General features: G+C 45.3%; 1 protein-coding gene across 2 annotated transcripts in view; it reads left to right on the top strand.

Annotated features, from left to right (window-relative positions):
- Positions 1-21,560, top strand: part of ube2o (ubiquitin conjugating enzyme E2 O) — a 161,874-nt gene that overhangs the window by 132,026 nt on the left and 8,288 nt on the right. For both annotated transcript variants that reach the window (XR_011587339.1, XM_070857977.1), the window contains exons 14-17: positions 8,671-9,337; positions 11,524-11,660; positions 13,269-13,472; positions 16,136-16,193. Coding sequence is in view for 1 of the 2 variants with exons in the window: in XM_070857977.1 (XP_070714078.1) it covers positions 8,671-9,337; positions 11,524-11,660; positions 13,269-13,472; positions 16,136-16,193 (1,066 nt within the window). In the remaining variant the exon portion in view is untranslated. The remainder of the gene's footprint in view (positions 1-8,670; positions 9,338-11,523; positions 11,661-13,268; positions 13,473-16,135; positions 16,194-21,560) is intronic.

Here is a 21,560-nt window from a genome sequence, read left to right as displayed (position 1 = left end):
TGTATCTGTTTTGCAGTGGGATGACCACAGGGGACCCCTGCACTACCTTCCTTGCACTACTCTTCCTGCTGGTCTTCCATTCCCTCGCTGGCTGTGGACCCTTCTCCTGCGGTAAGACCAACTCGCTACACGTGATACTCACGTCATTCTCAGCATCGTGGATGCTCCAGAGTGAATCCACCTTCAGCTCCAACTCCGCAACGCGGACCGTCAGTAGCCGGAGGTGGACACACTTCCCGCACATGTAGTCGTCAGGGACACTGGTGTTGTCCCCGTGTTCCCACATGGTACAGGAGGAGCATATCACGTGACCGAGCTGTCCTGCCATGACTTAACCCTTAGATGCACTTAAATTGCCGACAACAATGTTAAAAGTTACTGACTAATAAAGAAAAAGAAAAACTACTCACCAATCAGCAGCCAATCACTTACCACGTTGGCTGTGACGTCACCTTTTGATTTCTTTACTTCTTTTTTGACTTCTCTCAGCTGGAGCTGCACAAGTACGCCTCTCTCGACGCTCCCCGGACTGCTGAGCCTTTTATAGGCCGCTGCCTCTCTCGACTCCCGCCTCTCTCGACGCTCCCCGGACTGCTGAGCCTTTTATAGGCCGCTGCCTTTCTCGACTCCCGCATCTCTCCTGGTCTATGTGACTCCAGACCCACTGCAATGTGGTTGACTCCTTAATTTCCCTCTGAAATGGCCTAGCAAGCCACACCACCACCTTCTCGAGGGCAATTAGGGATGGGCAATAAATGCTGGCTGTGCCAGCAAAGCCTAAATCCCAGTCCATTTCCTCCCAGTCTCTCAAACGGTGTCTTGCACCATCTTTGCAGTTATTATTTGTGCAAATATCAGCCACTAGATTTGAGCAAAGTGCAATCTGAACACTGCAAGCAGCAAATACTTGGGACTCTGCAAATGCAAAGATACAGCATGAAATTATTTTCTGCGGGTGTTAGAGGATCTTCCCCCCTCCATGCATTCGATTCCAATTCAATAGGTGACATTGGGTTTTTGTCATTTAAAACAAATAACCACATCCCAGGAACAATTTGTTTTTTAATTATCAAAACCCAATGTCGCCTATTGAATTGGAATCGAATGCAGGGAGGAGGGAAAGATCCTCTAACACCCACAGAAAATAATTTCATGCTGTATCTTTGCATTGCAGAGTCCCAAGTATTTGCTGCCTGCAGTGTTCAGATTGCCCTTTGCTCGAATCTAGTGGCTGATATTTGCACAAATAATAACTGCAAAGATGGTGCAAGACACCGTTTGAGAGACTGGGAGGAAATGGACTAATAACCCAGAGATCGGAGTTCAAATCGCACCGTGGCAGTTTGTAAATTTGAATTAAGTTAGTTAAATAAATCTGGAATAAAAAGCTAGTATCGGTAATGGTGATCATACACTGTCAGACTGGTTCACTATTGTCCTTTAGCAAAGGAAACCTTACCTGATCTGGCCTAATGTGACTTCAGACTCTGCCCATTTGATTGACTCTTGACTGTCCCTCTGAAATTGCCTAGCAAGACACTGTGTTGTATCAAACAGCTACAAAAGAGTACAATAAGAATAAACCCAGACAGACCATTCGGTATCGACCTAGGCATCCGATTTGGGCACAACCTGATGGCCTACATCCTAGAGTTCTAAATGAGATGGCAGCAGAAATAGCGGATGCATTGGTTGTGATCTTCCAAACTTCCCTAGATTTTCCAGCGGTTCCTGTGGATTGGAAGAGAACAAATGTAACTGCTATTCAAGCTAGAAAGGAGAGAAAACGGAACTACAGGCCAGTTAGCCAGACATCAGCCGTCAGGAAAATGCTGGAATCCATTATTAAGGGAGTGGTAACAGGGCACTTAGAAAATTATATGATTAAGTAGAGGTAGCAGTTTTATGAAAAGGAAAGCATGTTTACCAAATCTTAGTTAATTGAGAATGTACTAGCAGGATCAATAAAGGGGAACCAGTGGATGTATATTTCGATTTTCAAAAGGCAATTGGTAAGCTGCCACACAATGTTGTTGCACAAGATAAGGGCTCATGAGGTTGGGGGTAATATCTTTGCATGGATAGAAGTTTGGTTAAAGGACAGAAAACAAGAGTAGGAATAAACGGGTCATTTTCAGGCTGGCAGGCAGTTACTAGTGGGGTGTTGCAAGGATCAGTGCTTGGGTCTCAGCTATTTACAATCTATTAATTACTTAGATGAGGGGGTCGAGTGCAATCTATCCAAGTTTGCTTACTACAAAGCTAATTGGGAAAGTAAGCTGTGAGGAGGACACAGTTGGCAGTGTTATAGAAAGGTTAAGTGAATAGGCAAAAAGGTGGCAGATGGAGTATAGTGTGGAGAAATATTGTTCACTTTCGTAGGAAGAATAGCATAACGGAATATTTTTTACATGGTGAGAGACTAGAAAATGTTGGTGTTCAGAGCTATTTGCGTGTTCTTGTACATGAAACACACATTTAACATGCAGGTTCAATTAATTGGGTACAATGAATATGCAATTATGAAGGCTAAATAGTATGTAGGCCTTTATTGTAAGGGGGTTGGAGTATACGAGTAAGGACGTCTTGCTGCAATTGTATTGTGCTTTGGTGAGACCGCACCTGGAGTACTGTGTACAGTTTTGGTCTCCATACCTAGGGAAGGATATACTGGCCGTCGAGGAAGTGCAACAAAGGTTTGCTAGATTTTCTTGAGATGAAAGGGCTCTCGAGTTTAGAAGAATGAGAAATGATCTCATTGTAATATGCTTAAGAGGCTAGATGCTGAGAGGTGGTTGTCCCCTGGCTGGAGAGTATAGAACCAGGGGGCACAGTCTCAAAACAAGAGATCGACCATTTGGGACCAAGATGAGGGGAAATTTCTTCAATCAGAGGGTTGTGAATCTTTGGAATTCTCTACCCCAGAGGGCTGTGGATGCTCAGTTGTTGAGTATATTCAAGACCGGGATATATAGATTTTTGGACTAAAGGGGAATAGAAGGATATGGGGATTGGGCGGGAAAGTGGGGTTGAGATCGAAGATCAGCCATGGTCATATTGAATGACGGAGCAGGCTCGAAGGCATCTAGCCTCTCGAGCATATTACAATGAGATCGTATGACCTACTCCTGCTCCTATTTCCTATGTTCTTGTGCTCTTACGACAAAGGCACACCCAGCCCAGTTGACCCTGCAAATTCCTCCTCACTAACATCTGGGGAATTGTGCCAAAATTGGGAGAGCTGTCCCACAGACCAGTCAAGCAACAACCTGACAGTCATACTTAACAAGAATCATATCCATCAGCTAACATCCCAGACGACTCCATCATCATCCCTGGGTATGTCCTGTCCCACCGGCAGGACAAACCAACCAGATGTGGTAGCACAGTGGTGTAGCCCTGGGAGTCCTCAACACTGACTCCAGATCCCATGAAGTCTCATGACATCAGGTCAAACATGGGCAAGAAAACTTCCTGCTGATTACCACCTACTGCCCTCCCTCAGTTGATGAATCAGTACTCCTCCATGTTGAGGGTAGAAAAGTCAGAATGTACACTGGGTGCAGGCATCACCAAGAGTGGCTCGGTAGTACCACTACTGACCAAGCTGTCTGAGACCTGAAGGACACAGCTGCCAAACTGGGCTTGTGGCAGGAGGTGAGAGAACCAACATGGGGAAAAAGCCTACTTGACTTCGTACTCACTAATCTCCCTGTCACAGATGCATCTGTCCATGACGGTATTGGTGGGTGTGACCACCGCAAAGTCATTATGGAGGCAAAGTCCCATCTTCACACTGAGGACACCCTCCATTGTGTGACGCTACCACTGTGCTAAATGGAATGGATTCAGAACAAATCTAGCAGCTTAAAACTGGGCATTCATGTGACGCTGTGGGCCATCAGCAGCAGCAGAATTGTATTCCACCATAATCTAACCTTCGGATCCGGCATATCCCTTACTCTACCATTACCATCAAGCCAGGGGACCAACACTGGTTCAATGAGAAGTGAAGAGCAGCACCAGGCGTACCTGAAAATGAGGTCCCAATCTGGTGACGCTGCAACACAGGACTACATGCATGCTAAACAGCGGAAGCAGCATGCTTATAGACAGAGCTAAGCGATCCCACAACCAACAGAACTGATCAAAGCTCTCTAGCCCTGCCACTTCCAATTGTGGGCAATTTAAACTTTTTTTTATTAGTTATATGGGATGTGGGCATCGCTGGCAAGGCCAGCATTTATTGCCTGTCCCTAATTGCCCTCGGTGAGCCACCGCCTTGAACCACTGCAACCCATGTGATGAATGTGCTCCTGCAGTGCTGTTGGGGAGGGAGTTCCAGGATTTTGATCGAGTGATGATGAAGGAATGGCGATATATTTCCAAGTCAGAATGCTGTGACTTGGAGGGTAAATTTGAGGCGATGGTGTTCCCATGTGTCGGCTGCCCTTATCTTTCTAGGCGGTAGAGGCAGTGGGTTTGGGAGGTGCTGTAGTTCATTTGTAGCAGGTATGTCCTGCCCACAAAACATGACAATCCAATCGGCCAATTACTGCCCCATCAGCAAAGTGATGGATAGTATCGTCGACACTGCCATCAAGTGCTACTTACTCACTAATAACCTGCTCACCAGTGCTCAGTTTGGGCTCCACCAGGACCACTCGGCTCCAGACCTTATTACAGCTGTTATAAGAACAGGCCATCTAGCCCCTCGAGCCTGCTCCGCCATTCAACAAGATCATGGCTGATCTGGCCGTGGACTCAGCTCCACTTACCCGCCTGCTCCCCGTAACCCTTAATTCCCTTATTGGTTAAAAATCTATCTATCTGTAACTTGAATACATTCAATGAGCTAGCCTCAACTGCTTCCCTGGGCAGAGAATTCCACAGATTCACAACCCTCTGGGAGAAGAAATTCCTTCTCAACTTGGTTTTAAATTGGCTCCCCCGTATTTTGAGGCTGTGCCCCCTAGTTCTAGTCTCCCCTACCAGTGGAAACAACCTCTCTGCCTCTATCTTGTCTATCCCTTTCATTATTTTAAATGTTTCTATAAGATCACCCCTCATCCTTCTGAACTCCAACAAGTAAAGACCCAGTCTACTCAATCTATCATCATAAGGTAACCCCCTCATCTCCGGAATCAGCCGAGTGAATCGTCTCTGTACCCTCTCCAAAACTAGTATATCCTTCCTTAAGTAAGGTGACCAAAACTGCACACAGTACTCCAGGTGCGACCTCACCAATACCCTATACAGTTGCAGAAGGACCTCCCTGCTTTTGTACTCCATCCCTCTCGCAATGAAGGCCAACATTCTATTCGCCTTCCTGATTACCTGCTGCACCTGCAAACTAACTTTTTGGGATTCATGCACAAGGACCCCCAGGTCCCTCTGCACCGCAGCATGTTGTAATTTCTCCCCATTTCATATTATAATCCCTTTTACTGTTTTTTTTCCCCCAAGGTGGATGACCTCACAATTTCCGACATTGTATTCCATCTGCCAAACCTTCGCCCATTCGCTTAACCTATCTAAATCTCTTTGCAGCCTCTGTGTCCTCGACACAACCCGCTTTCCCACTAATCTTTGTCCAAAGAGTTGACTGTCTTTGACATTAAGGCAGCATTTCACTTAGTGTGGCACCAAGGATCCCTAGCAAAACTAAAGCCAATGGGGATCAGGGGAAAATGCGTCACTAATTGGAGTCATACCTGGCGCCAAGGTTGTTGGAGGCCAATCATCTCAGCCCCAGGACATCACTGCAGAAGTTCCTCAGGACAGTGTCCGAGGCCCAACCATCTTCAGCTGCTTCATCAATGACCTTCCCTCCATCATAAGGTCAGCATTGAGGATGTTCGCTGATAATTGCAGTGTTCAGTTCCATTTGTAACTCCTCAGATAATGAAGCAGTCCATGCCCACATGCAGCAAGACCTGGATGACATTCAGGCTTGGGCTGAAGTAGAGCAACGGTTTAGTTCTTAGTCAAACATACTTTAAAAAAAAAAAATACAATGCAAAATCAGCAGATGATTTACAACCGGAGACTTCACAAGCACTTGCCGACTGGAAAAAGTGATAGCGATTTTTGAAAACAACCTACTGTACTCGGAACTATTTATAATAATAAAGATAATCCTCCTGTTACTCCTGCTTTGCTTTATAACACATTTTCCCCATGTTGTTTACTCCATTGTACTACCACTTCATGCCTGCCATCCAAACCCAGGACCACTCGTGCAGACTTTCCAGCAGGGCTAACAGAACAGTAACTATCCTGGCTGATTCCTCTCCCCTGCAAGGGATGCTGAGGCCAGTTATTGTCCACTTCATTTGTTTTTTTACTTGGCACGTAACATTTTGCATCTCACAAATGCCTGGCAATGACCATTTCCAACAAGAGTGTCTCTCTATCTCCCCATGACATTCGATGGCATTACCATCGCCGAATCCCCCACCATCAACATCCTGGGGGTCACCATTGACCAGAAACTTAACTGGAGCACTCACATAAATACTGTGGCTACAAGAGCAGGTCAGAGGCTGGGTATTCTGTGATGAGTGTCTCACCTTCTGACTTCCCAATGCTTTTCCACCACCTAGAAGGCACAAGTCAGGAGTGTGATGGAATACTCTCTACTTGCCTGGATGAGTGCAGCTCTAACAACACTCTAAGCTTGACACCGTCCAGGACACAGCACCATAAACAACCACTTTCACCATCACTGGCGCACAGTGCACACTACAGCCACGATCTACAGGATGCAGTGCAGCAACTCGCCAAGGCTTCTTTACCAGAACATCCCAAGGCCACAACACATACCCCCGAGAAGGACAAGGGCAGCAGGCGCATGGGAACACCATCACCTCAAAGTTCCCTTCCAAGTCTCTCACTTTCCTGAGTTGGAAATATATCGCTTTTCGTTCATCGTCGTGGCTCACCACCACCTTCTCAAAGCTACTAGGGATGCCATCATCCCGAGAATGAATAAATAAAAAAATTGAATGGACTCTATCCCATCAATTCTGAGACTTGATTTTGAATCAAGCTCAGACCATTGGGGTCTCTAAAGAGTTGCTGTGTCTCCTCCCAGGTTCTTGGTATGTGCAGGCCCATAAGCGCACAGCGGCCCATAATTTAACAAGTTAGCAAGCTGTATCAAAGGTCAGAAGGATGCTTGTTGGAGTGAAAAAAGATCACATGGATGTATTTCTGAGACGATGAAGGTATCTCATTAGGGTTGCTGCATCTAAGGCTGTGCTGCACCTCACCTGGGAGTGCTTGATGGAGCAGTGCAGAGAGAGCATCACCTTACTGAAAATGCCCAAACCGAGCAGAGTGGAGAAAGTGCCACCAAATACATGTGGAGGGCTTGCATCCTGGAGATTTCCTTCATATTACCTTTGCTGCATTTACACTGTAGCTGAGTACAGATACCAACCAGACAGTGCCTTGTTTAGTTGCAAGTCTCGTCAGGAGCGAACTGCACACAAGTGGCGTTACATACGTGCAAAGAGCTTCTCTCCCAGCAGTATAAATTTGAGTGTTGAGCGAGCGCAGACTAGGAGGTCTGTATTCCGATAAGCTCCAGGGGGTTTAAGATGCTATGCTGGAGTTATACTCCACATGGTGCCAAACCCAAATGGTCACTCAACTTTATTCTTTAATTAGTAACTCCTTTTCTTCCTCTTTCTATCCCTCCAAGGTAAGACTCCAGCATATCTCCTCTCTCTTTGCATTCATTAGAAATGCTAATAACCAGATGGGCCATCCTTTAACTGGAGTTGCAGGTGGAATTGGAAGCGAGTGCTGAGCTTGCTAGTTAATGGGGCGCTGTTGGAACCCTTAATTCAATGTGATTTCTCAACAGAATTTGGCCACTTCCAAATACACTATTCTAACCTTGTATTGACAAATGGTGAGGCCACTTTTGGAATGTTCTGGGCATCTGACAGTCAAAAGGAAATTGAAGCATTAAGTGGATCCTGAGAAGATCAATAGATTCTTTGCACTTGAGTTATGAGGAGAGACTAATAAAAGTGAATTACTTTTCATTAGATGAAAGATGATTTAAAGGAGGCCTAGCCAGCTCTTTTAGATGCTGAATAGCAGAGGTGTTGTAGATGTGCACAGGATATTTGACTTGGACTGTGAGCACAGAACTAAGTGCTGCTATTACTGAGCCTCCAGTGCCGTGTTTTTTTTTTTCAAATTCCCCCTTCCCAATCTAATAATGGGGCAGACGCCCAACAAAATCAACTGAGATTGATTAACCTAGCCCCTTCAGCAACATGCTGGGTACACATCTGGTAGTAAATGGGACTGAACATTTTAATAGGGAAATAAATTAATTAAAATGATCAAACAGGATCTAATTTCTGCTCCTGGGATTAGGGAGAGGATATTCTCTGGTTGGTAACAGGCTAGAACTCTGTGTTCTGGCGTTTCTACTTGATAACCTTCAAGAACAATGGAGTATTTGTGCAGTACCTTTCTTCGGGAAATTAGATAGAGGGGAAGATCGCACAATGTATGGAAGGACTGGTCATGATGGGGCCAAATTACCTTTTCACTTTCTATGTTTTCTACTGTTATTCCTAGTGGAGTGTTAGAAAACATCAAGTTATCTTTGAATTTGAGTAACCTATTTTCTGCATTTTTTGCTAGCATCTGTACAATGTTGAGTCTGACATTGAAGAATCTGACCTGGACTCTCTGGATGGAACCTCCACTGGAGCAACATCTGATGAGTGGGAAGATGAGAGTGATAGTTGGGAAACTGATGATGGCGTGCCTGAGGATGAGAATGTAAAGGGCAGTGAGGCACTTGAAGTTGGAATAGAGGTAGCAGCACAATCGGAAGAAAGTAAGGCTGAGGCAGAACAGGCTCAAGCAGCTGGAGCAGCTTCAAGTAGCACAAGTCTTGAGAAAGTTACAAAGGATGGATCTCCCAAAGGCTTCCATGAGATAAAAGAAGCCATCAAGATTTTGGAAAGTTTAAAGAATATGACAGTGGAACAGCTGTTGACTGGTTATCCAACCACTCCAACAGTGGAGCCAGAAAAGCAGACCAAGGATAAGAAATTCCGAGATGACATCAAGAAACTGCAGGAAACTCTCCAGAAGACTCTGGACAGTGTGGCCATAGTGGAGGAAGAGAAGATGGAGGCTGTTGTTGAAACGGAGAACAAAGAGGAGAAGTTGGAGGTGCAGGCCCCCGTGAAGTCAGAGTGGTCCAGCGATACGCCCGTACTTTGCCAACAGAGCAGCAAACCTGGTGTGACTTTCACTAGTGCAAAGGGCGAAGTCTTCTCTGTTCTCGAGTCAGTGCCTGGTAAGAAGATTCAAAATCATGGAAAATCTGTACCTGTGTGTTTTTTGTTTTGCCACCACTGAACCCAGATGACTATATTTGTAAAAGCAGTACCAGGTTATCACAGTGGGACCATCAATTGTGTCTGCACTTGGTGGCATAATTGAGGGTAGCTGCTGTTTTAAGGACCGGACCTCAGCTCGTAATTTTGGTCTACGACTACCCTTGCTTCCTCAACACAACAAGGTGGGAGAGCGGGTTCCATGTGTATTTAAGTAATTACTTCGAGGTGCAGCGTAGATTCACCAGAATGATACTGGGGCTGAAGGGGTTAAATTAGGAGGACAGGTTGCCTAAACTTGGTTTGCATTCTGAGTTTAGAAGATTGAATGGTGATATGATCGAGGTGTTTAAAATGTTAAAAGGATTTGATAGGTTTAGGTAAAGAAAAACTATCTCCTCTGGTTGGAGAGTCCAGAACAAGGAGACATAACCTTAAAATTAGAGCCAGGCCGTTCAGGGGTGAGGGGTGATGTCAGGAAGCACTTCTTCACACAAGGTGTCAGCCGTGGCTCAGTGGGCAGCACTCTCACCTCTGAGTCAGAAGGTTGTGGGTTCAAGTCCCACTCCAGAGACTTGAGCACAAAGAAATCTAGGCTGACACTCCAGTACAGTGCTGAGGGAGCGCCACACTGTCGGAGGGGCAGTGCTGAGGGAGCGCCGCACTGTCGGAGGTTCCGTCTTTCAGATGAGATGTTAAACCAAAGCCCTCGTCTGCTTGCTCAGGTGGACGTAAAAGATCCCATGGCTCTATTTTGAAGAAGAGCGGGAGCGTTCTCCCCGGTGTCCTGGCCATCATTTATCCCTCAATCAACATAACAAAAACACATTATCTGGTCATTATCACATTGCTGTTTGTGGGAGCCTTCTGTATGCAAATTGGCTGCCGTGTTTCCTACATTACAACAGTGACTACACTCAAAGTACTTCATTGGCTGTAAAACGCTTTGAGATGTCCGGTGGTCTTGAAAGGTGCTATATAAATCCAAGTCTTTCTTTTCGTTCTTTCAAAGGGTAGTGGAAATTTTGAACCCTCTTCCCCTAAAAGGCTTTGGATGTGGAGGGTTAATTGGGACTTTCAAGATGGAGGTCGATGGATTTTTATTGGGTAAAGGGTATCCAGGGATATGAAGAAAAGGGTGGGTAGAGGTACAGATTGGCCCTGATCTGATTGAATAGTGGAACAGGCTGGGGTCTGAATGGCCTCCTGCTGTTCCTGTGTTTCTATGGATGCTGGCACTGCATTCAACATTTTATGGTGAGCTTTTATGCATATATGTTGGCACTCTTCCAATAAATCTGTAGGATTTTTGTCTAATTACGGTTCTATGGGATGTTTTTCTATGTTAATGATGCTTAATAAAACAAGTTCTTGTTTTCTGCAACAATCACAAACAAAATCCTTAAGGACTTGGTATATAAGAACATAAGATATAGGAGCAGGGGTAGGCCATCTAGCCTCTCGGACCTGCTCCGCTATTTTATCAGATCAAGGCTGATCCGATCATGGTCTCAACTCCACTTTTCTGCCCTCTCCCCATAACCCTTGACTTCCTTATCTTTCAAAAAATCTGTGTGTATCCAACTTAAATATATTCAATGATCCAGCCTCTACTGCCCTCTGGGGCAGAGAATTCCAAAGATTTATGACCCCTGAGAAGAAATTCCTTCTCCTTTCCGTTTTAAATGGCCGACCCCTTATTCTGAAACTATGCCCCCTAGTTCTAGATTCCCTTACGAGAGGAAACATCCTCTCTGCATCTATCCTGTCAAGCCTCCTCAGAATGTTGTACATTTCAATAAGATCACCTCTCAGTCTTCTAAACTCAAATGAATATAGTCCCAACCTGCTCAACCTTTCTTCATATGATAACCCCTTCATCTCAACCTCGTGAACCTTCTCTGAACTGCCTCCAATGCAAGTATAGCCCTCTTTAAATAAGGAGACCAATACTGTATGCAGTACAGTTGTAGCAAGACTTCCCTACTTTTATACTCCATCCCCCTTGCAATAAAGGCCAACATTCCATTTGCCTTCCTGATTACTTGCTGTACCTGCATACTAACTGAGTTTCATGTACAAGAACCCCTATGATATGATATGTCTGATACAGAATGTCTCTCCTATTCTGTCTCTTCATTTATAGAGAGCCACGCATTCAAAAAAATGGAATTCCAGCCAGCAGAGTCAAAGAAATTTTTCAGCACTGTGAGGAAAGAGATGGCACTGCTGGCTACGGCACTTCCTGATGGCATCATGGTCAAAACGTTCGAGGACAGAATGGCAAGTGTCAGCCAGACTCCCAAAGGGTTTCACTATTGTATGGCAATAGCCACCTCAATCTACAATGTCTTAACACCAGTCTTTTTTATGTTAAATAAAAACATAAAATGCTAGAAATACTCAGCAGGTCAGGTAGCATCTGAAACAGAGTTAACGTTTCAGATCGATGACCTTCTATCAGGACTGGAAAAAGTTAGAGATGTAACAGCTTTTAAGCAAGTACAAAGGGGGGGTGGGGGGAAGGAATAAACAGTGGGGAAGGTCTGTGATAGGGTGGAAGGCAGGAGAGATTAAATGACAAAAGGGATGATGGTGCAGGGCAAATGGAGATGTCAATGGGACAAGTGGAGAAACAAAAGATGAATCGAGAGGAGGTATACGTGGGAATAGCAGAATCATTACCATCAGCTGTCTGCAAAAAATGGGGGAAGTGGTTCTGATCTGAAATAGTTGAACTCAATGTCGAGTCCGGAAGATTGTAAAGTGCCTAATTGAAAGGGAGATTACACTGAGATTCGTTGGACCAATGTAGGAGGCCAAGGGGCATGAGGTTAGTGTGAGTGGGCCACAGAATTAAAATGGCAGGCGACTGGAAGATCAGGGTCAAGCTTGCAGACTGAATGGAGGTGTTCCGCAAAATGATCACCCAATCAGCAAGGTGGGACTTCTGCACTCACCCATTCCCCCACCTCCTAGAACAATGATTGGGTTCCCCTTTCCTCACCTTCCACCCCACTAGCCTACACATTCAATGGACCATCCTCCGCCATTCTGCCACCTCCAATGTGATACCACTACCAAAGACACCTCCGCACCTCCCCACCCCGCCCCCCCCCACCTCTCCCCTTTCAGCATTCCGAAGGGACTGTTGCCTCCCCGACACCCTGGTCCATTCTTCAATCACCCCAGCACCTTCCCATGCAAGCACAGGAGATGCAACACCTGCCCTTTTGCCTTCTCCATTCCCACCAACCAGGGTTCCAAACACTACTTCCAGGTGAAACAGCAATTTATTTTTGTACTTTTAATTTAGTATACTGTTAGCTGCTCACGATGTGGTGGTCTCTATACTGGGGAGACCAAATGCAGATTGGGTGATCGCTTTGTGGAACACCTCTGTCCCCTTTTGCCTTGCACCATAAATCCTTTTGTCTTTTAATCTCACCTGCCTTCCTCCCTATCACAGACCTTCCCTTTTTTATCCTTTCCATTCCCCCCCTTCCCTTAAACCTTGCTTAAAACCTGTTACATCTCTAACTTTTTCCAGTCCTGATGAAAGATCATTGACCTGAAAAATTAACTCACGCTCTCTCTCTCTCTCTCTCTCTCTCTCTCTCTCTCTCTCTCTCTCTCCACACACGCTGCCTGACCTGAGTCTTTCCAATATTTTGTTTTTATTTCTGATTTCCAGCATCCACACACCTGCTTTTGTATTGGTTGTTAACATTGATTAAAGTTGGGGGCTTGGGGGGGGGGGGGGGGGCGCATGGGTGGGGAGAGAACCTATTTATTGAGTAAATATTTTCCCCACACTTTTATCCACTGCATCAATATTCATGGGAAGTTGTCTGGTGAACGTCAGGCCAGTAATTTCTTTTCTTTCCATAGGATCTGTTCTCTGCACTAATCAGAGGCCCGACACGCACGCCCTATGATGACGGGCTGTTCCTCTTCGATATCCAGCTCCCCAATGTTTATCCGGCAGTCCCTCCACTTTTCCGTTATATTTCTCAGTGCAGCGGTCGTCTCAACCCTAACCTGTACGATAATGGCAAAGTGTGCGTGAGTCTGCTGGGCACATGGATTGGAAAGGTATGCAACTGATGATCCGGGTGTTCGTTGGCAATGTTCAATATGGTTTTACTGGAGGATGCTCAGCAGAAATTGTGGAAAGGTTCCAATTGGAAGTAATGAATATTCTGGTCCCATGGACTGTGGAGAGGCTAGAGAAGATGGGGTTGTTCTCAGAGCAGAAAAGGTTATGGATAGACTTAATAGAGGCATTCAAAATCAGGAAGGATTTTGATGGAATAAATCAGGACAAACTGTTTCTGCTGGCAAGAGAGTCGGTAACCAGAGGGCACTGATTGAAGGTAATTGGCAGAGCCAGAGGGGAGATGAGCAGAATGTTTTTAGGAACTGCATTGTGATCTGGAATGCATTGCCTGAAAAGGTGGTGGAAGCATTCAGTAGGAACTTTCAAAGGGGAATTGGATAAATACTAAAAGGGGGGAAATTGCAGGGCTATGGGGAAAGGGGTGGGGAGTGGGACTAATTGGATAGCTCTTTCAAAGAGCCAGCACAGGCATGGTGGGCCGAATGGCCTTCATATACCAGGAACTCAAGTGTAGCTGTGTATAACTAGTAATGGGGTACCTCACCCCACTGGTGACCTGATAATGCAGTCAGCTTCACTTGTCCTGATATTGTATTATGCTCACCTTCTGACATTTCTAACAAAAATAGTAGAAACTCCTGGTGCACAGTTATCTGCGCATCTGAAAGAAGAAAAGACAAGTTGATAGAACATTTGTCAGAACTGACATTTTCTGCAATGCCTGTCGATATCCTAACCGGTATTACACAGAAGCAGATCGTTACAGACAAAACTCATCTTCCTGCAATTGTCTGTGTCCTCACTTTCTAGCTTCATGGAATATTACAGCACAATAGGTCTAAGAGGTACTCCCTGCTAGTTTTTTCATCTTTAATCCCACTCTCTCTGCTCTCCATAACCTTTAATTTCCAGCCCTTATACATGGCCATCTTCGACCTTACAAAAGGCCTTTGACACTGTCAACCACGAGGGTCTATGGAGCGTCCTCCTCCGTTTCGGATGCCCCCAAAAGTTCGTCACCATCCTCCATCTGTTCCACGACGACATGCAGCCCGTGATTCTTACCAACGGATCCATCACAGACCCAATCCACGTCCGGACCGGGGTCAAATAGGGCTGTGTCATCGCTTCAACCTCCTTAATCTTCCTCGCTGCCATGCTCCACCTCACAGTCAGCAAGCTCCCTGCTGGAGTGGAACTAAACTACAGAACCATTGGGAACCTGTTCAACCTACACCGTCGCCAGGCCAGGTCCAAGACCACCCCAACCTCTGTCGTCAAGCTACAGTACGCGGACGACGCCTGCGTCTGTGCACATGGAGGCTGAACTCCAAGTCATATAGTCATAGTATTTACTGAGGCGTATGAAAGCATGGGCCTTACGATAAACATCCATAAGATAAAGGTCCTCCACCAGCCTGTCCTCGCCGCACAGCACTGCCCCCCCCTCCAGTCATCAAGATCCACGGCGTGGCCCTGGACAACGTGGACCATTTCCCATACCTCAGGAGCCTCTTATCAACAAGAGCAGATATTGACGACAAGATTCAACACCACCTCCAGTGCGCCAGCACACCCTTCAGCCGCCTGAAGAAGAGTGTCTTTGAAGACCAGGCCCTCAAATCCACCACCAAGCTCATAGTCTACAGGGCTGTAGTAATACCCGCCCTCCTGTATGGCTCAGACACATGGACCATTTACAGTAGACACTAAGTCGCTGGAGAAATACCACCAACGATGTCTCCGCAAGATCCAACAAATCCCCTAAGAGGACAGACGCACCAACGTTGGCATCCTCGACCAGGCCAACATCCCTAGCATTGAAGCACTGACCACACTTGATCAGCTCCGCTGGGCAGGCCACATCGTTCGCATGCCAGACACGAGGCTCCCAAAGCAAGCGCTGTACTCGGAGCTCCTTCTCGGCAAGCAAGCCAAAGGTGGGCAGAGGAAATGTTACAATGACACCCTCAAAGCCTCCCTGATCAAGTGCAATATCCCCACCGACACCTGGGAGCCCCTGGCCAAAGACCGCCCTAAGTGGAGGAAGTGCATCCGGGAGGGCGCTGAGCACCTCGAGTCTCGTCGCTGAGAGCATGCAGAAACCAAGCGCAGTCAGCGGAAAGAGCGTGCGGCAAACCTGTCCCACCCACCCTTTCCCTCAACGACTATCTGTCCCACCTGTGACAGGGACTGTGGTTCTTGTATTGGGCCAGCCACCTAAGGACTCATTTATCGTAGAAGCAAGTCTTCCTCAATTCCGAGGGACTGCATATGATGAGGATGAAAATAAAGGAACATTCAAGTAGCTCTCCCTCTCCCCTCCCCCTCTCCGACCTCTCCCCTCCCCTGCTCTGACACCCCCCCCCATATTTGAATATGTAATTCATATTTTTTTGGTTTGGATGAATGTGCTTGTTGCCAGCAATAATGATGTAATGGGAGCCTGTGTCCTCGTTGTGAACTTCTGTTAGTTGGCAGGATTATGGAATGCAATTTAAATGAACCCATCATTTCCCCACCCACACAGTATGTAACGTGCACTCAGATTTACGCTTCTATAGCCTGCTTCATTCAACAATCACTTTCATATGTTTTCTTTTACATCATTTAATAATTTAACTTCTTTTTGGTCTAGGGAACTGAGAGGTGGACAAGTAAATCCAGTCTTCTCCAAGTACTGATATCAATACAAGGTTAGTGTTGAACAAAGTGTTGAACTTGTTTTTGGACAGTTTGCTTACGGGAATGCAGCAAATCCTGTACTGCCAGTTATTTTGGATTTTGCTAAATACCAAAAACTACTCCCAGATTTCCTCATCCCTTTCTCTCGGTTAATTCATGATTTTTTACACACATTCATGAAAGACTTGTATTTATATAGCCCCATTCAATTTTTCCACAGCAAGTTCACACAAACAGCAATGAAGTCCAATTTTGGTTGAAGAAATGGTGAGAGGACATATAAAAACTAATGGGTACAATCCGAAAGCAGGTGCACAGCGAGACCTGGGTATACGTGTGCTCAAATTGTTGAAGGTGGCAGGGCAGGTTGAAAAAGCTTACAGGATCCTGGACTTCATAAATAGAGGCATAGAGTACAAACGCGTGGAAATTATGATGAGTCTGTATAAAACACTGGTTCGGCCTGGCCCCAACTGGAGTTTTGTGTCCAATTCTGGGCACCGCACTTTAGGAAGGATGTGAAGGCCTTGGAGAAGGTGCTGAAAAGATTTATGAAAATGATTCCAGGGATGAGTGATTTCAGTTACGTGGATAGACTGCAGAAGCTGGGGTTGTTCTCCTTGGAGCAGAGGAGATTTGAAACAGGTGTTCAAAATCATGAGGTTTCTGGACAGAGTAGATAGAGAAATGGTTCCCACTTGCAGAGTGGTCGATTGGCAAAAGAACCAAAGACGATGTAAGAAACAACGTTTTTACACAGCGAGTGGTTGGAATGCACTGCCTGAACGGGTGGTAGAGGCAGACTCAATCTTATCTTTCAAAAGGGAGTTGAATAAGTATCCAAAGGAAAAAATTTGCAGGGCTATGGGGAAAGGGCAGGGGAGTGGGCAGACTAGCTGAGAATCGGCACGAGACAAATTGTTGACTTCCATGCTGTAACCATTCTATGATTCTAATGTGATAATGATCAGATAATCAGTGTGCGATATTGATTGAAGAATAAATATTGGCCCAGGACACTGGGGATAGCTCAGAATCATAGTCAGAATTTTACAGCACAGGAGGAGGCCATTCGGCCCATCGTGTGTATACCAGCCAACAGAGAGCTATTCAGCCTAATCCCACTTTCCAGCAATTTGCTCCGTAGCCTTGTAGATTACGGTATTACAAGTGCACATCCAAGTACTTTTTAAATGCTATGAGGGTTCCTGCCTCTACCACCCTTTCAGGTAGTGAGTTCCAGACCCCCACCACCCTCTGGGTGAAAATATGTCTCTCCTAAACCTCCTACCACTTACTTTAAATCTATGCCCCCCTGGTTGTTGACCCCTCTGCTAAGCAAAATAGGTCCTTCCTCGCCACCCTATCTAGGCCCTTCATAATTTTATACTCCTCAGTAAGGTCTCCGTCAGACTCCTCTGTTCCAAAGAAAACAACCCCAGCCTATTCAATCTTTCCTCATAGCTAAAATTCTTCAGTCCAGGCAACTTCCTCGTAAATCTCCTCTGTCCCTTCTCTAGCGCAATCATATCTCCTGTAATGTGGCGACCAGAACTGCACACAGTACTCTAGCTGTGGTCTAACTAGTGTTTTATACAGTTCAAGCATAACCTCCCTACTCTTACATACTATGCCTCGGCTAATAAAGGCAAGTATTCCGTATGCTGCCTTAACCACCTTCTCCAACTGGCCTGCTACATTCAGGGATCTGTGGACATGCATTCCAAGGTACTTCTGTTCCTCTACGCTTCTCTCTGATACCATTTAATGTGTATTTCCTTGCCTTGTTAGCCCTCCCCAAATGCATTACCTCACACTTCTCTGGATTGAATTCCATTTGCCACTGTTCTGCCCACCTGACCAGTACATTGGTAGAGGACACGAAAAATATCACAACAATGGATCGTCAAGAGGCGTTGGGGGGAAGAGGAATTTAACACAATCACTAAGGAGATGGTGCTCAGTAAGATAATGGGACTAAAGGCGGATAAATCCCCTGAACCTGATGGCTTGCATCCTAGGGTCTTAAGAGAAGTAGCGGCGGGGATAGTGGATGCATCGGTTGTAATTTACCAAAAATCCCTGGATTCTGGGGAGATCCCAACGGATTGGAAAACTGCAAATGTAACGCCCTTATTTGTAAAAAAAAAGACAGACAAAAAGCAGGAAACTATAGACCAGTTAGCCCAACATCTGTGGTTGGGAAAATGTTGGAGTCCATTATTAAAGAAGCAGTAGCAGGACATTTGGAAAAGCATAATTCGGTCAGGCAGAGTCAGCATGGATTTATGAAGGGGAAGTCTTGTTTGACAAATTTGCTGGAATTCTTTGAGGATGTAATGAACAGGGTGGATAAAGGGGAACCAGTGGATGTGGTGTATTTGGACTTCCAGAAGGCATTTGACAAGGTGCCACATAAAAGATTACTGCACAAAATAAAAGTTCACGGGGTTGGGGGTAATATATTAGCATGCATAGAGGATTGGCTAACAAACGGAAAACAGAATGTGGATAAATGGTCCATTCTCGGGTTGGTAATCAGTAACTAGTGGGGTGCCGCATGGATCAGTGCTGGGACCCCAATTTACAATCTATATTAACGACTTGGAAGAAGGGGCTGAGTGTAACGTAGCCAAGTTTGCTGACGATACAAAGATGGGAGGAAAAGCAATGTGTGAGAAGGACATAAAAAAAAAACTGCAAAAGGACATAGATAGGCTAAGTGAGTGGGAAAAAATTTGGCAGATGGAGTATAATGTTGGAAACTGTGAGATTATGCACTTTGCCAGAAAAAATCGAAGACCAAGTTATTTAAATGGAGAACAATTGCAAAATGCTGCAGTACAGCGGGACCTGGGGGTACTTGTGCATGAAACACAAAAGGATAGTATACAAGTGATCAGGAACACCAATGGAATCTTGGCCTTTATTGCTAAGGGGATGGAGTATAAAACAGGGAAGTCTTGCTACAGTTATACAAGGTATTGGTGAGGCCACACCTGGAATACTGCATACAGTTTTGGTTTCCATATTTAAGAAAAGATATACTTGCTTTGGAGGCAGTTCAGAGAAGGTTCACTGGGTTGATTCCAGGAATGAGGGGATTGACTTATGAGGAAAGGTTGAGTGGGTTGGGCCTCTACTCATTGGAATTCAGAAGAATGAGAGGTGATCTTATCGAAACATATAAGATTATGAGGGGGCTTGACAAGGTGAATGCAGAGAGGATATTTCCACTGATAAGGGAGACTCAAACTAGGGGGCATAATCTTAGAATAATGAGCCGCCCATTTAAAACTGAGATGAAGACGAATTTCTTCTCTGAAGGTTGTAAATCTGGAATTCGCTGCCTCAGGGAGCTGTGGAAGCTGGGCCATTGAATAAATTTAAGACAGAGATGGACAATTTCTTGACCAATAAGGGATTATGGGGAGCAGGCAGGGAAGTGGACCCGAGTCAATGATCGGATCAGCAATGATTGTATTAAATGGCGGAGCAGGCTCGAGGGGCCGTATGGTCTACTCTTGCTCCTATTTCTTATGTTCTTATTGATATCTTCCTGCATTCTACAGCTTCTTCTTTATCAATCTCACTGCCAATTTTTGTCTCCTCTGCAAACTTTTTAATCCTACACCCTACATTCAAGTCCAAATCATTGATATACACCATAAATGGCAAGGGACCTAGTACTGAACTCTGCAGAACCCCACTGGAAACAGCCTTCCAGTCACAAAAACACCCATCGACCATTACCCTATGCTTCCTGCCTCAACCAAGTTTGCATCCAACTTTCCACTTTGCTTTGGATTCCATGGGCTTTTATTTTCGTGACCAGTCTGTGGGACCTTATCAAAGGCCTTGCTAAAATCCATATATACTACATCATACGCACTGCCCTCATTGACCCTCCTGGTTACCTCCTCGAAAATTCAATCAAGTTAGTCAAACACGACCTTCCCTTGACAAATCCATGTCGACTGTACTTGATTAATCCATGTCTTTCTAAATGAAGATTTATTCTGTCCCTCAACTTTTTTTTCCTATGTTCCCACAACCGAGGTTAGGCTGACTGACCTGTAATTACTCTGTCTATCTCTTTCTCCTTTTTTAAGTTAACACTCCTCCGGCACCCCGCCTGTAGCCAGAGAGGGTTGGAAAATTATGGTCAGAGCCTCTTTTTCCCCCCTCACTTCTCAATAACCTGGGATACATTTCATCCGGGCCTGGGGATTTATCCATTTTCAAAGATACTAAACCCCTTAATGCTTCATCGCTCACTGTTTATTTCACACTCCTCCCTGATTGCAATATCTGCATCGTCCCTCTCTTTTGTAAAAACAGACACAAAGTATTCATTAAGGACTATACCCATGTCTTCTGCTTCCACACATCAGTTGCCTTTATGGTCTCTAATAGGCCCTATTCTTTCTTTAGTTATCCTCTTGCTCTTAAAATGTATTTATAAAACATCTTTGGGTTTTCCTTGATTTTGCTTGCCAGTATTTTTTCACGTCCTTTGTTTTCCCAATTTCTTTTTTAATTTCACCCCTGCGCTTTCTATACTCCTAGAGTTTCTGCAGTATTAAACCCTCGGTATCTGACAAGTTTCCCTTTTTTTCTTTATCATGCCCTGTATAACCCTTGGCATCCAGGGGGCTCTAGATTTGTTAGTCCCACCCATTTTCTTTAAGGGAACATACTTGCCCTGAACTATCCTGCTCTTCGAAATAGTGGCCTTGGGATCTTTTATGTCCATCTGAGAGGGCAGATGGGGCCTCAGATTAACGTCTCATCTGAAGTACGACACTTTCGACAGTGCAGCACTCCCTCAATACTGAACCGGAGTGTCAGCCTAGATTTTCATGCTCAAGTCTCTGGAGTGGGTCTTGAACTCAATCCTTCTGACTCAGAGGTGAAGGGTGCTACCAAATGAGCAACGGCTTCACGCTACAAATTGTGATGTGGCTTTGAATGTCTTCTCCAAGCCTTGCACTTTCTATTGAGAGACTGAGACACTGTCGGAGACAGTTATGTTGACCACTGAAACACCTGCCAAATTTTCTGACTCAACTGAGGTTTAGCTCCACAGGAACCAGTTGCCCTCTGGCATCTCATCCATAAAAACATAAGAAATAGCAGGAGTCGGCCATATAGCCCATCAAGCCTGCTCTGCCATTCAATAAAATCATGGCTGATCTTCTGCATCAACTCCTTTCCTGCTTCAGAACCAGGCCATTTGAGAGAAGTTGGGAAACAATTCTTCCCACAAAGGGTGGTGAAGTGTGGAACTCCCTGCCACAGAAAGCAGCAGATGCTAGCTGAAGGAATAACTTTAAATCTGGGATGGGTAGATTTTTGCTGGCCAAGGGTATTACGGG

The sequence above is a fragment of the Pristiophorus japonicus genome, chromosome 16, assembly GCF_044704955.1.
Source record: "Pristiophorus japonicus isolate sPriJap1 chromosome 16, sPriJap1.hap1, whole genome shotgun sequence".
Taxonomy (NCBI): domain Eukaryota; kingdom Metazoa; phylum Chordata; class Chondrichthyes; family Pristiophoridae; genus Pristiophorus; species Pristiophorus japonicus.
The sequence above is the reverse complement of the archived record's forward strand: the minus strand, read 5'-3'. Positions and strand labels throughout refer to the sequence as shown.